Here is a 17,500-nt window from a genome sequence, read left to right on the forward strand (position 1 = left end):
TGTGAACAGTGCAGCATACCCGCTCTCCTCCGGCATGTCCTGGTCTGCCTCGGCCGTGGAGTTCTCAGCGTCCACGCTGCTCTCACTGCCCTGAGCAGACAGACCGTACAGGCTCTCCGGAGTCAGAGACTCACCGCTGAAACACACACATTAACCCGAGTAGTTAAAACTTCTTATCGTGCTGACACCACGAGACGAAAAGAAACAGCAAGCTAATGCAGTTACTTGATCTGCTTCTTGAGCAGGTGTATGTACAGCTCCTTCTCCTCCAACATCTTCCTTAAGGAATTGATTTCTTTCTGCTTCTCCAGCAGCTCCTTCTGCAGCCGGTAGTTACCTTCCTCCAGAGTCTCACAGAACGCCTTAGAGGAAACAAGGGTAAGGAAATAAGCAAGAAACAAATAATTCTGGGGACAAAAGGCTATTGAAGGGACTGAAGGGATGTATGGTGGTCTGGATAAACCTTTCACGTGGGGCTATTTTTATGTTCTCTACTACTTGTTTCTCATTTGCATGTGTCTCAGTTCTCAATTTTTAAAGTCTGGTTACGTCCAAATTTGAAAAAGTTTAAAATTGCATTATTTGTTTTCATTATAGACTCAGGTTCAGAAGCAATGAGGACATGTTGCCAGCTGGGATACCAGGACAAACTGAACTGAACAGACAAGGACACAGGATTGAATACTAGGCTCAGGTCCTCTTATGTCTCTAAAGCACATACTATACAACAGATTGAGCAAAGTCAGAGAAAAATAGCTAGCAATCTTCAAGAAGTCCGTTTCACAGTATTGCTTTTGGCACAATTAAGATTTCTTTGTCGTTTCTTGCTCTTTGCCTCAGCCACAGTGACGTCCAACAGATTTTCTAGGTCACCACGTGTATAATTTAGCTGATGGACCATTCGTTGCACAGCAGTGACACTGTTATGGTAATATGTGTGGTTCTCAAATACCTCAGCGTGAATGCTGAGCCAAAAATCATGTACTAATGCAACAAGACATTTGTTTTATAACAATTTATTTAAACACTTGCCTTGTAGATACGGTATTTGCATGTAAAGACGTATGTATAAGTTTTAAACGTCTTACGCGACTCTCCTCGAGACTGTCGAATGGTCCTGGAGGCTCGTCCAGGCAGAGAAACTCTCGCACTGCGACGCTGCAAACACACATACATATATAGTATACATATATATTAGTAATGCAAAAAAAAGAGCTGAAAGTGTTGAGTCAGTTGAATGATTCATCAGAATTATTGTAGAGACTTTCCAAGCTACAGAAGCCCTGAACTGCAAGGTGTAAAAAGTGCCAAGTTATTATTTCGACTTCTCATTCATTTAACTTAGGGGCTTTTTACACCTGGTCACTTCATGCGTTTTCTGTGATCAGATAGCTATCCGATGGTAAAAAAGACCAGGGGTCTCATTTATAAAGCGTGCGTACGCACAAAACGGGGCTGGAAAACGTGCGTACGCCAGTTTTCGCGCAAAGGTTGTGATCTATAAAAAACAAACTTGACGGGAAAACGTGCGCACCTTTAAGCAAACTTTGAGACGTGCGTATGCACATTCTGGAGACAAAGGGAATTGGCGACACAGATGGTGAGGTCGTGAACTGAAGTTAGATTGTAGAAAATACATGTGAGAAGAACGATTATAAGAATTAATGACATTTAATTTTCACTCCATTTCATACGTTATATCCACATTATCATGAAGATTAAATCCAACAGTGTTATTTGTGCTGATTGTTTTAGGCTATATACATCTAGTAAAATCCAAACGTAATTCAAAATGTATTAAAAATAAAATAAAATAATAATAATCAGCGCTACTCCGTCCAGAGTGTATCCTGCCTTGATGCCCAATGACGCCTGAGATAGGCACAGGCTCCCCGTGACCCGAGGTAGTTCGGATAAGCGGTAGAAGATGAATGAATGAATGAATAATCAGCGCTGCCTTACAGTCACATTGTCCACAACGGGAGCGCAGGAGGAGATTACATGTGATACAGAATAGCATGAAATACCCTTTTATTAGAGAACTGCAGAGCACAGTGTAAAAACGAAATATTTTCCTTAATGTACATATATCATAAAATGTCAAAGTCTGCCAATACAGTCATGAAGCACAATCGATACTCATCATCGGTCCTAACTATTACGGTGTTCATTACAAAACCGTCATGAAGAAGCATGTGTTCACTATAACATTTTCGTCTTAAATTTTCGCCCACAAATTAATTCTGTGATTTTGTCAAGGTGTTAACGATCAGTCTAATTGCTAGAAACATATAAATCCTCCGGTGACCCGGGTATGTAATGCTTCATGATGGCACTGCTGGCACTGTTGGAGGATTACGCCAATGGCAGAATAAGGAGAGAACGAGTTTTCAGGGACCATGATGATTTCCTGGCTAATAAGCCGATTTAGATTCCCTAGAGCTGTGCTCTTAGATCTATGTGTTGAATTGGGTCCAGTATTAGAGAGGGCAACACGCCGGAACCATGCCATCCCAGTCCAAATACAAGTCCTCACCACTCTGGGGTTCTTGGCAACCGGCTGTTTCCAGCGGGAATTGGCAGACAGGTAAATTATTTATATAAAAAATACTATAAGTAATCCTCAACTTTGTCTCTAAGACCTTTGTATATGAAATAATTCTATTGGAATCTATCATCTCACCCTATAGGTCTGGTATATCACAGCCGTCCCTGAGTGCCATAATATCTGTCGTTTTGAATGGTATACTTAATATAGGTAGTCGATACATCAGGTTCACCTACACTGTGCGAGAACAGGCCGAAGTTAAAATGCAATTTGCAGCAATGTCTGGTTTCCCAAACGTAATCGGCGCAATTGACTGCGCTCATGTTGCTATAAGGGCACCACCTGAAAATGAATTTGCTTATGTTAATAGAAAGCATGTGCATTCTATTAATGTGCAAAATCATATGTGACTCCAACATGACCCTCACAAACATTGTGGCATGCTGGCCTGGTTCAACACATGATTCCTTTATCTTGACACATAACAGTGTAGGGAACAGACTAAATGCAGGCGCAGTACGTGATGGCTGGCTTCTTGGTGAGTTTAACAATATTAAAAAGTAGAAACTGTAACAATTTTGTTTTTAATATAATTATAACCTGCAGGCGACAGTGGCTACCCCCTGAGACGCTGGCTCCTCACCCCATTTTTAAACCCGCAGAGCGCAGAGGAAACTCATTATAACGAGGTCCACTCTCGTGCCCGCGCAGTGATTTGCATTGACTATTTATGGGCGTGTACAGGGCGGGATTTCACGTACGCACATCTGCGGGTGATCTGTGATTTATAAAGGGAACATTGCTTAGAGGAGTGCGTACGCACGGTTTTATAAATCGGATTTTTTTTTGCCGTACGCCATTTTTGGCTTTTGGGCGTACGTAAACTTTTAGTAGGGATCCTACGCACAGTTTTATAAATGAGACCCCGGGTCTAAATGCCGCGGGTTTGGTCTTAAACCGCACTGCTGCCGCCGACAAAAATGCAGCAAACAGTAAATGCTGTTTTTTGTAGTAACCGCATACACCAAAGCGTGTTCCATTTTAATTACCCCGGAAATGAGATAAAATATATTTGCATTTTGGGCAGGAGTAGAAAGATCGGATCAATATCCGTTTCGCCGAGACGCATTTATGTGGCCTAATGTAAATGGAACAGTTTTAACAAATCAGATAGCTATCGGATCAGAGAAAACACATGGAGTGACCAGGTGTAAAAAGGCCCTCAGTTACTCGACACTTCACCCAAGTTACTCATAGCTTCTAGTTACTTATTTTGATTTAGTTATTTATTATTTTGACTAATACTGTTTTAATTCACGTCAATGTAAAATTGAAGGAAAGCAGAGAACGAGCTAATAAATATCACGATTCACTTAAGTATATTAATTATGTCCTTAGGGCTAAAATAGCCTTGCATCTCATAAAGCTTCAGATGATGTATGACCTTAGCTTGATAAGTGTATTCATTCAACCCCACATGATGGATTATTGTGTGTGTGTGTGTGTTCCATTAGCTAAGACGTAGTACAGTAACTGACTGGATGCCAGAGGGCTCTTGAATTATGTCATCAGCGTAGAATGCCAGATAAGCTCAGGCCATTGTGGAACAGGAACAGTGTGTGAGTGTGAGTTAGTAGATTTGGAATCCTTATTATTTTCCTGATAAGTGTTTCTTTATATCGTATTACTGCGGAGATATTAAGAACGGTGTGCGACGAAAGACGAAGACAAAGTATGCACATTTCAGCAGGCTGGAAACTGAAGTCATTGTGGTTATCTGCTCACCAGTTAGCAATGTCTTTATGAGCCACCAGATTTTGTAGAAAGGCCTGCAGACCTAACTGTCTGTCCTCCAGGAAGTCAGTATCGTAGTTATCTTTAAACCAGCGTTTAGGTGGCAGAGAGAGACGGAACCCAGGAAACGTCTCCTTTAACTGTGGAAAACAGAGATGTGTATATTTTGTCAAATAAACTTTATGGTAAAACAGCATTATTTCAGTGGATGAGCAAAAAGTGCTCCATTAGGCCATTCACTCTATTGACTAGACTTGTGAATAAAAGTGACAAATGCTTTAATGAAAATGACACAATTAAACTTGCTGTTAATGATAAGTTGACAAAATCACTTAAAAATGCCAGAGTAGTGATACTATTGAAGAAAATATTCTCAAGCCACAGAATGGGCAAAGCCTTTAGGCTTCGCAAGGGAAAAACCAGCAGAACAGGACATGTTTAAACAGGCTGTGATTACAGAAGAACTAACTCTGTTCACACTACAAAAGAGAAGCGGAACGAATCAAATTCCTCAGAACAAAACGACACTTCTGGCCCTGGACTAAAACACCTGCTCCGCAGCAGCACTATCAGACGACGCCATTCAGTTCGTCATAACTGTTGCCTTAACTGGGAGCTGGCGCACACACACACACACACAGTGAGGCGCACGCACACACACACACAGAGAGTGAGACGCGCGCACACACACACACACACACACACACACACACACACACACACACACACACAGAGTGAGACGCGCACACACACACACGCAGAGTGAGGCACACACAAACACACGCAGAGTGAGACGCGCACACAAACACGCAGAGTGAGACGCGCACACAAACACGCAGAGTGAGACGCGCACACAAACACGCAGTGAGACGCGCACACACACACGCAGAGTGAGACGCACACACACACACGCAGAGTGAGACGCACACACACACACGCAGAGTGAGACGCGCGCACACACACACGCAGAGTGAGACGCGCGCACACACACACGCAGAGTGAGACGCGCGCACACACACACGCAGAGTGAGACGCGCGCACACACACACGCAGAGTGAGACGCGCGCACACACACACACGCAGAGTGAGACGCGCGCACACACACACGCAGAGTGAGACGCGCGCACACACACACGCAGAGTGAGACGCGCGCACACACACACGCAGAGTGAGACGCGCGCACACACACACGCAGAGTGAGACGCGCGCACACACACACGCAGAGTGAGACGCGCGCACACACACACGCAGAGTGAGACGCGCGCACACACACACGCAGAGTGAGACGCGCGCACACACACACGCAGAGTGAGACGCGCGCACACACACACGCAGAGTGAGACGCGCGCACACACACACGCAGAGTGAGACGCGCGCACACACACACGCAGAGTGAGACGCGCGCACACACACACGCAGAGTGAGACGCGCGCACACACACACGCAGAGTGAGACGCGCGCACACACACACGCAGAGTGAGACGCGCGCACACACACACGCAGAGTGAGACGCGCGCACACACACACGCAGAGTGAGACGCGCGCACACACACACGCAGAGTGAGACGCGCGCACACACACACGCAGAGTGAGACGCGCGCACACACACACGCAGAGTGAGACGCGCGCACACACACACGCAGAGTGAGACGCGCGCACACACACACGCAGAGTGAGACGCGCGCACACAGAGTGAGACGCGCGCACACAGAGTGAGACGCGCGCACACAGAGTGAGACGCGCGCACACAGAGTGAGACGCGCGCACACAGAGTGAGACGCGCGCACACAGAGTGAGACGCGCGCACACAGAGTGAGACACACACAGAGTGATGCACACACACACAGAGTGATACACACACACACAGAGTGATGCACACACACACACAGAGTGATGCACACACACACACAGAGTGATGCACACACACACACAGAGTGATGCACACACACACAGAGTGATGCACACACACACACAGAGTGATGCACACACACACACAGAGTGATGCACACACACACAGAGTGATGCACACACACACACAGAGTGATGCACACACACACACAGAGTGATGCACACACACACAGAGTGAGACGCGCACACACACACAGAGTGAGACGCGCACACACACACAGAGTGAGACGCGCACACACACACAGAGTGAGACGCGCACACACACACAGAGTGAGACGCGCACACACACACACAGAGTGAGACGCGCACACACACACAGAGTGAGACGCGCACACACACAGAGTGAGACGCGCACACACACACAGAGTGAGACGCGCACACACACAGAGTGAGACGCGCACACACACACACAGAGTGAGACGCGCGCACACACACACAGAGTGAGACGCGCGCACACACAGAGTGAGACGCGCACACACACAGAGTGAGACGCGCGCACACACAGAGTGAGACGCGCGCACACACACACACAGAGTGAGACGCGCGCACACACACACACACAGAGTGTGACGCGCGCACACACACACAGAGTGAGACGCGCGCACACACACACACAGAGTGAGACGCGCACACATACACACAGAGTGAGACGCGCACACACACAGACACACAGAGTGAGACGCACAGAGTGAGATGCACACACACACACACAGAGTGATGCACACACACACAGAGTGAGACGCGCACACACACAGAGTGAGACGCGCACACACACACAGAGTGATGCACACACACACACACAGAGTGATGCACACACACACACAGAGTGATGCACACACACACACAGAGTGATGCACACACACACACACAGAGTGATGCACACACACACACACAGAGTGATGCACACACACACACACAGAGTGATGCACACACACACACACAGAGTGATGCACACACACACAGAGTGATGCACACACACACAGAGTGATGCACACACACACACAGAGTGATGCACACACACACACAGAGTGATGCACACACACACACACAGAGTGATGCACACACACACACAGAGTGAGACGCGCGCGCGCACACACACACACAGAGTGAGACGCGCGCACACACACACACACACAGAGTGAGACGCGCGCACACACACACACACAGAGTGAGACGCGCGCACACACACACACACAGAGTGAGACGCGCACACACACACACAGAGTGAGACGCGCACACACACAGAGTGAGACGCACACACACACAGAGTGAGACGCACACACACACACAGAGTGAGACGCGCACACACACACAGAGTGAGACGCGCACACACACACACACAGAGTGAGACGCGCACACACACACACAGAGTGAGACGCGCACACACACACACACAGAGTGAGACGCGCACACACACACACACAGAGTGAGACGCGCACACACACACACAGAGTGAGACGCGCGCACACACACAGAGTGAGACGCGCACACACACACAGTGAGACGCGCACACACACACAGTGAGACGCGCACACACACACAGAGTGAGACGCGCACACACACACAGAGTGAGACGCGCACACACACACAGAGTGAGACGCGCACACACACACAGAGTGAGACGCGCACACACACACAGAGTGAGACGCGCACACACACACACAGAGTGAGACGCGCACACACACACAGAGTGAGACGCGCACACACACACACACACACACAGAGTGAGACGCGCACACACACACACAGAGTGAGACGCGCACACACACACACAGAGTGAGACGCGCACACACACACACACACAGAGTGAGACGCGCACACACACACAGAGTGAGACGCGCACACACACAGAGTGAGACGCGCACACACACACACAGAGTGAGACGCGCACACACACACACAGAGTGAGACGCGCACACACACACACAGAGTGAGACGCGCACACACACACAGAGTGAGACGCGCACACACACACAGAGTGAGACGCGCACACACACACAGAGTGAGACGCGCACACACACACAGAGTGAGACGCGCACACACACAGAGTGAGACGCGCACACACACAGAGTGAGACGCGCACACACACAGAGTGAGACGCGCACACACACAGAGTGAGACGCGCACACACACACACAGAGTGAGACGCGCACACACACACACAGAGTGAGACGCGCACACACACACACAGAGTGAGACGCGCACACACACACAGAGTGAGACGTTCTATACAACAGCCTGTATAATCTTTAAATACTTTATAAGACCATTTACTCACACAGTCACCAACAGCCAAAAAAAAAAAAAAAAAACACCACTCATAATAATTAAGAGGCAAAAATAAACTCAACACTCCATTGAACGAAGGAGTCACCGATAGGATGTTAAACACATTGAACCTTCACAGCATTGTGTGTGTGTTGACAAAATGTCAGTAAAATGTCAATAAAGGCCAACCTTGTCATTGAGTCTGGAAAAGTCAGTGTAACGCCGGAACACCACCCAGCTCTCATCCTGGGTTTTCTTCACCAGAATCTTATACACCTGCAACACAAAGGTTAAAAAAGAAAAAAAAAAATCATCATTTGACTTCACAACACATCCTTTTTTGAACTTTAATTCAGTTACCAATGCATGTCAACCATAGTTATTTGAATACAATCCAAAGCACACAGCGCTACACAGGAACAGCAGTACAGGAACATCACTTCCCTAACAAAGTTCCCAGCCTACGCACAATTTATAACAAACAACTGCAATGAACACAACAAGAATGTGTTTAGAACTCTGCTCTCAGTGGGACAAATAAAATACCTTATTTTAAATGATCATACTCCTCACACTCCACTAGTTATTATTCCTTGTGTTTAACTATTACTCTTCACAATATTTGCTCTGGACCTGCCCTAAAGCAAACTGCTTGCAAACTTGTTGCATGGCCCTTGGTGACGGCACTAAAAACATTCAGCTGTGTAATCCACTGCTATTAGAACCAAGTTACATTGCTAGGACAATATGTACACAATATGGCTAACATTTCTGGACACCTCAGCATCACACCCATATGTGCTCGTTGAACCATTTCATTTCAGATTTAGTCCCTTTTGCTATTATAATAATTCCACTCTCTTGTCTGGGAAATCTTTCCACTAGATGTTGGAGCGTGGCTGTGAGGAATTGTAATCATTAAGCTATAAGAGTATGAGTGAGATCAGACACTGATGGTGAGGAGGTCTGTGGTGAACTCAGATGCCCCTTTTCCACCAAAAAGAACCGGGTGCTGGTTCAGAGCTAGCACTGGTGCTGGTTCAAAGTTGGTTCCACTGGTGATCCTTCTAAAAACTGGTTTGCCTTTCAATGGGCTAGAGAGCCGTCACAGTGTCGAGTCTGACGTCACTGTATACGTGTCACGTTACACAGCAACGTTAGCGCAGCAGCGGCAAAGACAAACACAACAACAATGGCGGATGTTGCTTTACTGTTAATGCTCATGGCTTTGTGAACCTACATTGGCATCCAAACGCGGCGAATCCAACGTGTACGTGCAGCTCCATGTAATTTGTATAAACGAAGGTTGTAATTGAGAAAGTACATAACATTATTTTATCATTAACACAGAAAAAGCTAGCCTTAGCATTTAGCTACCTACTATCATGTGTGCTGATAATGTATCATATCGCGGTAAAGTAAAAGTGTATTAAACATTGGTATATTATCAGATGCGCTAACGGTAGCCCCCCCAGCCCCTGACACAAGCGGTTTTTAAGTCTAGACCAGCAAAGCTTTGGTGCTACTTAAGAACCACTTTTCCTGGTTCAGGGCCGGTGCTTTGGCTGTCGAAAAAGAAAGAACTGGTGCTAAATTAGGCTCTGAACCAGCACTCAAACTGCCTCGGTGTAAAAGGGGCAAGAGTCGCGCTCTGCATAGGACACTCGAGTTCTTCCACTGCAAGCATGATGCTGGAACAGGTTTGTACTTCCAATTAATAGAAATTGTAATGTCAGAGAATTCAAAACTTTCCAGCTTCATGGGAACAGTTTGGGGAAGAGCCACATACGTAGGTACGAGGGTCAGGTATTTTTGGCTCGGCATGCCACTTTTATTTTCAGCCGCTCTCTTTCAGTTTATAATATCATAAATATTAAAACATTCTGTTAATAAACAAATCCTTTTGTTACACGAACTTATGTATGTGCCGAGATTTGAAATAAATTCTATACATTTCCAACATTGTCTTGATTTATGTTGTGATAATGTGAACTTTTCAAACTGTAGCATCTCATCTATTCACGTTCGGTGGACAAATGCCTAGCTAGAGCTGGGCTAGTTTGAAGCCAAGTGGAAGGAAAGGTCAATAAAAATAATATGCACAAGACTTTTAGATCGATTGAGACTTTTGGACATGGTATTTCTTTGCATGCTACAGCAACATAAATGGCCTTAGAAGTCTATTGAAAATACTGTTGCATATAAAGTGCCCCGTCTTCATACCCCTCATGCCCTGTCTTCACACACGGCTGAAGCCTCGTCGATAAAAAGGTCAGGAAACTTTGACCTACATTCAACACTGATCTGATACAGATATTTTACTCCAGGTTTGGCTGAACCATAACAATACACGCGCACAATATAATTTCACAAAGAGTTCATTCATTGAGTTCTAGAGTACGTCGTTCATAGGTCGAGGAACAAGCCTGGCTCTGAGAGGCGGAGGAGTGCAGAATGGAGCAATAAATCTGATTTGGGTCTGGCAAAAACAAATGAAGGCTCCAGGAAGCTCACATGACGCTGCGCCTGGTGACTAGGGCAAAGTGAAACACAAACTTGTGGATCAGTCTAGAAACCACAGTTAAGTGGGTTAATCAGCAATTAGAACAGAAACAATGGCTCTGATGCATAAAATGCGATTTGTTCTTGTAGAATAAATGTATTTTCTTTGCAGGAATATGACAATTTGCTCAAAAATGTGTGAACAAAATAATCTGGACAATCGTTGAAGTGAAAGCTTCAAGTCCAATGTTTTTGTTGCCAGGAAACCAACAGGATAAAACAATTTAAAATTACGACAGACTAATTATCCGGATGAACGCAGCAATTCTCTCTAAAGAAAAGAAATGTCCAGCCAATTCATTTGAAGGTCACGTGCAGGGACGAACAATGAAATGCTAACAATAAAAGACTAGACCGAGACAATGTAACGCCCAAGCAACATTTGACCACAGGACACGTGACATTCTGACACGGCTTTCATAGAAGACACTGTAAAAAAAAAAACTTAAAATCTTGAATTAATATTCAACATTAACACTACGTTAATCAAGGAACCTGTGTAGCTATAATTCTCATGCTCTTGATTTTTAAAGATTTGGCCTTCGAAAGAAAAGGAGGCGGGGCCTATGTACTGTGTGTCGTATAAGCATGACATCATTACAATGGGGAAAAGAAACGCTGGAAGCTAGTTACGCGTCGGCTGTTAACACTAGACGTTAGCATTATTTATTTTCATCAATAATCTGTTAAAAAGGTCAGAAATGCTTAAAAAAGCTGAATTCGAGACTATTATATTATTACATTAGCTATAAATAACGCATGTTATCTGGTGAAAAGCTTATTATTAGTTCACCTTATTTATTACCTTTAGGACAAAGAAGGTATTTCTGCGTGACTCTAACCAGGAAAAGCTAAAGAAAACACAGCCTAAAAAAATCTGCCTACGAGTTCGTTCCTAGTTTACGGAGTGACATGAAACCAACGTGGCTATGTACGGCATCGAAAGGAACCAAAGCGCTACTTTACTACTTTATCGTTAACTAGTATTTGCTTTATCGATTAATATAGACATATTTATTTGTTAAATCTATAACAATATTAAAGCTGATGTTCAAATGGTCCACCTTGGTCATTATGATGATGAAATTCCTGAAACTATCATCACTCATCATCACTTGAACGTAACACACAAAAACAAGGAAATAGACAGTTTGTTAGACAAGAAGAAAACATGTGACCATTAACTACACCTCGTCTGCTTGGCAAATACAAATACAAAGCCTGGAAATGTAATCTGCTTGCCTTGAGAGCCCAGGTTACTGATTTGTCCATTCCTTTCTGAGGACACAATGTATGCGCAATAATATCAGATATCATAATGTCATATGTGATGATACTGATATCAAATCCTCATACTGCCCAGACTTAGTCCCGAAGTAGAAAGATCAATTCACTGCACTGCTCAAAACAACACAACCCTGACAGGCAGGTTGAACTGCTTATTGTTTTGTGACAGGGTGAGGCAGTTAGGAACAAACAGCAGGAGAGCATGTGTAAAACTACAAGATCCCCAGCTGCACTGAACCCTTTCCCAACACAGTTCAGTGTCTCTCTGGAGGTGTTGTCACATGATCCTGTAACTAACGAGAGTCAGGTAGAGGCTTCGTTCATAATGTGGCATGCTACAATTTAAAAAGTGCAGTTTTAACCCCGCTACCTCCAGTTCCTGAAGGAATTCTGACCAATCGCACCAATTTGTCAGGAAGTCTGACAAAAAAAAATCCCAACTACTCTTGCAGAAAGTTCAACCGATCATTTTTATTCACAAAGAAAGCTCGACCAATCAAGCCCTCCAAGCTCGACCAATCAGGTTTGACCAATCTCAAGCCTGCTCCTACAAAAAGGTCTGAACAATCCCATCCTTACTCACCGAAAGTCTGACCAATACCTAAAGCTCTCACAGAAACTCTGACCAATATCAAATGCTATAAAGCAAAGTGTACCAATACTAAACACTCTCACAAAAGATGTGACTAATCCCACCTGACTTCACAAAAGGTTTGATCGATACCGCACACATTCCCAGAAGGTTTGACCAATACTACTAACTGTCAAAGGTCTCAACGAAGGTCTTACCAAAATCACACACTCTCACAGAAGGTTCGCCCGATATCACATACACTCTCAATCCCACCCACTTCACACTCCAGCTACATGCTTTACACGGTTTGTACACACAGTTAAAAATTACATATGCGTCGTCCCCTTGTGGGGATAACACCCTGTTTACAGGTAACTTAAACTTGTTTACTTTAACCGAATGTGGTATTTTTAGTGTCACAGTCAACACCAGGCACAGTTACTGAGTCAAAAAAGAACGAATAAAATACGATCCTAACCAGCTGCGTGTTTTGAAGCATGGCTAAAAAATTCAGTGCTTTTATCTTACCGTGAACTTCGCTCTCTCCTCCATGACTTCGTAACCGAGCACTGTTGGAGTTATGGGTCTGTCCTCCCATCCGAGCGTGTCTGGTGGTGTATCCGGTCTTGCGCAGCTGGAATACTCCACAGTGGGCTCGATTCCGTTCATCCTGGCCTTTGTTACCGGACTCTGACATGAAGCAATGAAGCAGCTATCATTTCCACTTCTCTGAAATCTACCTTCTTCCACTGCACCTTTGGTGGAAGACGATTCCGAACTGCTGGACGCGCTGCCCAGGCTTGATGCCCGTTTGGGTCGTCTGGCAGCAGAGGAACCTGGAAGAGCTCGATCGATGGGCAAAGGCACTGGTACAAAGGGCGTGGCCATCCGTCTGGATATCCTCCACTGATTTTAATCGGTGTGATACCCGACTTTACCCCTGCTCTCACCTGCTATTTCAAAACAAGGTGTCTTTGGATTGCCTTTAGCCACATGTGGATGAGGAATAGCCTTATCTCCAAACTGCACTGTGAGACAAAAGGACACAGGAGAGCTTAGTCATCAGTAACAGACACGTTTTATACGCTCGTGCATTCTGAGATCCTAAATTGTACATCCAGTATCAAGATTATCCACATAAAAGATATTAAATGCACCAGACAGAGGCCCAGTGTTTCGCCCAGTGAAAACCTAGATTTCCAGGATACCAAATAAGAGCTAAAATAGTCAAATAAGATCCACTTGAGTACAAAGGTTTTAATACATAACAAGGGAAACGAACAAGGCATTAAACATGACACTGAATAACATGTCCTCTTTGACGGTCCTTAGCTTATACAAGCTGCTATGTTGTCTAGACCTTCTGCTGTCGGTCTAAATGTCTGGCTACATAAGACAAGCAGGTTTTTAAAAGAAAGATGATGATGATAATAATAATAATAATAATAATAATAATAATAATAATATTTACACTGTGGATGACTTAAAACAAGAAATCTGACAGAATACTCATATTTTGAATAAATAAGCGTTAAAAAAAGGCTTATAACATCAGAAGTTGGATGTACTCGGCTGATTTTACATTAATCCTGAGACATAATATATTAACAAGTAACACTATAAATTTGAACAAGTTATAGCTACTACAGGTTTAATGTGGTGGAACATCTGTGAAACAAGTTTTTTGTTCCTGTAATCACTTATGTTATAGCAGCAATAAACAGTCACTCCCTCAACAGCATCTATTATGTTTTCCCTAAAGGTTAATAAAACAAAAATAACCGGCTTGTCATGTTACTACGAAACCATGAAGTGTAAACTTCTCTGTCCTAAAGATTTTACTCTGACAAAAAAAAAAAATACTCTTACGAAGCGCTGGCAGTGGAGACTCCTTCCATAAATGTTCCACAAACCCTGTATAGCAGCTGTTACTATAGAAACGACACTGTATCAGAACGAGCGTATAAACATAAACCTGTTAATGGTAGCTACGCTATTAGTTAAATTGAATCAACTCTTTCTGACCAATCAAAATTGAGAATCCGACAGCATTGTTATATAAACAGACATTTAAACACACGTTCTTACAAAACACATTTACACACTCCTCAATTTTTCTCCCACCTTGTTTACAACATCTTTGCCAAATCTCCCTTCTCTGTCATTCCTAAGTTTTATTGATGTGTCTGATTTGATCATCCTTTGTAGAGATGGATTTATTTAGAGCACCGTCACCTGATATAAAGTTGGGTCCATATGTATTTTGACACAATGTTTGTAATTTTGAATGCGTACACCAACATCATGATGTGGTTCACGTGTAGACATTTACATAGAATTTAAGATAGTTTAACAAAACTACCGCATTAAACATTTAGGAATTACAGCCATTTATTCCACCGCCCCTTTATATACAAAGGCACAAAATAAATTAGACATAATAAAGTAATTAGAAACAAAAGGATTGTTTTTAATAACAAACTAAACCCTTTGCAGTCCATGACTGCATGAAGCTTGGAACCGCCGGCCATTGCTAAATACTGAGTTTCTCCCCTTTAAGATGCTTTGTCAGGAGTTTATTTTATCCAGATTTAGTTGCTTGTTTGTGGGTTTTTCCAGCTTCAGTTTGTCTTTAGTAACTGAAAAACACACTCCATTTAGTTGAGGTCAGGTGACTGACTCGGTCATTAACGAACATTGCAGTTCGTTGTCTTAAGAAGCTCTTGGGTTGCTTTTGCTGTATGTTTTGGGTCATTATCCATCTGTTCATGACGTTCCCTCCTAACAGCTTTGCAGAAATCCGACTACGTCCGAGCAGAAATCATCTCTCAATATGCCGAACGATTGTCGTACACTTGTATTATTGTATAGACAAACGGACGCTTTTTGTGTACTTGGTCATTATTCTTTTGATTGTAACTTAGAAAGGCAAACAAGAGCCTGGAAAATTATACGACATCCTAGTGGAGAAATAATAATTTGTAATACGTTTTCAGTTTTCGGATCAAGGTTATTAAGGCGGGGTAAAGTACGACTCGGTGTCACAACTCTCACTCTTTATACTACAAAACGCAGAAAAAAGTTGAAAATAAAACAAATTTTTCAAAGTGACTTAAGTGGATATGAAGGGGTGTTGGGGCGGGTCTATAAAATGACTGACAGGAGGATTATCCATATACAAACATACACTGCAGAGGTTAAGGCAATTTTACAAATTGTTTTTTTTAAGCTTTAAGATACTCTGATACAACAGTAAACTTTTTTGTTTGTTTCTATATAATTTACAGTTATAATCAAAAAGAAAAATATTTCACATTTAAAAAGCACAAATAAATAATATAAATAATAATAATAAAATAATAATAATAATAAAATAAATATAATAATAAAATAATTATAATAAAATAATAAATAAATAAATAAATAAATAAATAAATAATAGTAAAGACATTAAACCTGGCTGTTAATAAATATTAAATGATATTTATTTTCACACAACAAGCCCAGAGATAAATAATAAATAACAGTGACCTTGTAAGAGTAATAATCACACATCCCAACACTAAGACTTTACTTTAATTACAACACCGTCCTGTAATATTATACTAGCAAATAAGTTTAACTACTGACCAAACAACTAGCTAGTGCTGACTAGCAACTTTTATAAAGCCCAGAATGACCCCTTTTTTTTATCCTACTAAGGATTTTGTTTATTTGGGTGGAAATGATACTAAACTAAACAAAGAAAAAGAAGAAAAAAAGTCAACATTTCTCTCAGACCTCTCAGCAGACAATAAGAAAGTAAACACAACGCTGTGGTGAGAGTAGTGTTGCAGTGGCTAAGCTAGTGCTAGTGCTAATGCTAAGTAACCCAGCTAGCGGGCAGCTGTAGTCATAAAGACACGATAACACAACTAATCTTTACATATCACACTACTGACACCGAGTTCTTATAAAGTCACCACACTCACCTGTCATCTGACTACTGATATATCACATATCGTGTCTCAGACATAACTCCTGTACAGTTAGTAAGCGTTTCCTTAAAAGCTGCACACATCCTGCTGAAATCAGAGAGAGTGTGAGTGCAGGGGGTGGGGGGGGGGGTGCAGGAGAGGGGGGGGTGCAGGAGAGGGGGGGGGGAGGGGGAGGGAGGAGGGAGGGAAAGAGAGCGAGAGAGAGGGGGAGCAGGAGAGAGAGGGGCAGGAGTGGCGGGGGGGGGAGAGAGGGGGAGAGAGAGGGGAGAGAGAGGGGGAAAGAGGGGGGAGAGGGGGAAGGAGAGAGAAGGAGAGAGAGAGAACAGAGAGAGAGAGAGAGAGAACAGAGAGAAGGAGAGAGAGAGAGAGAGAGAGAGAGAGAGAGAGAGAGAGAGAGAGAGAGGTGTTACTAGCAGCACCACATTATAGCTCCAAGCTTCTGTTTGCAAACCAAACCTGGTTGCCAGATTGATGGAGTTAAAATCTTCCTAGGTAACTTTTACACTATCTTCACCAAGGTAAAATAAAACATGTTTAAATCTCACAGATATTCTTTACAAAATAAATCATTCATCACCACTA

At 43.6% G+C, this 17,500-nt stretch overlaps 1 protein-coding gene across 2 annotated transcripts in view; it reads right to left on the reverse strand.

Moving 5' to 3' along the window:
• snx16 (sorting nexin 16) overlaps window positions 1-17,040 on the reverse strand; it is a 23,270-nt gene extending 6,230 nt beyond the window's left edge. For both annotated transcript variants that reach the window (XM_060869607.1, XM_060869606.1), the window contains exons 1-7: window positions 16,913-17,040; window positions 13,470-13,969; window positions 8,708-8,794; window positions 4,334-4,482; window positions 1,089-1,158; window positions 226-362; window positions 20-136 (exon numbers count right to left, since the gene is read on the reverse strand). In XM_060869607.1, coding sequence (XP_060725590.1) covers window positions 20-136; window positions 226-362; window positions 1,089-1,158; window positions 4,334-4,482; window positions 8,708-8,794; window positions 13,470-13,829 — 920 coding nt within the window. In that variant the 5' untranslated portion in view covers window positions 13,830-13,969; window positions 16,913-17,040. The remainder of the gene's footprint in view (window positions 1-19; window positions 137-225; window positions 363-1,088; window positions 1,159-4,333; window positions 4,483-8,707; window positions 8,795-13,469; window positions 13,970-16,912) is intronic.
• Window positions 17,041-17,500: the final 460 nt, after the last annotated feature.

This window comes from Tachysurus vachellii, chromosome 5 (genome assembly GCF_030014155.1).
Source record: "Tachysurus vachellii isolate PV-2020 chromosome 5, HZAU_Pvac_v1, whole genome shotgun sequence".
Lineage (NCBI taxonomy): Eukaryota > Metazoa > Chordata > Actinopteri > Siluriformes > Bagridae > Tachysurus > Tachysurus vachellii.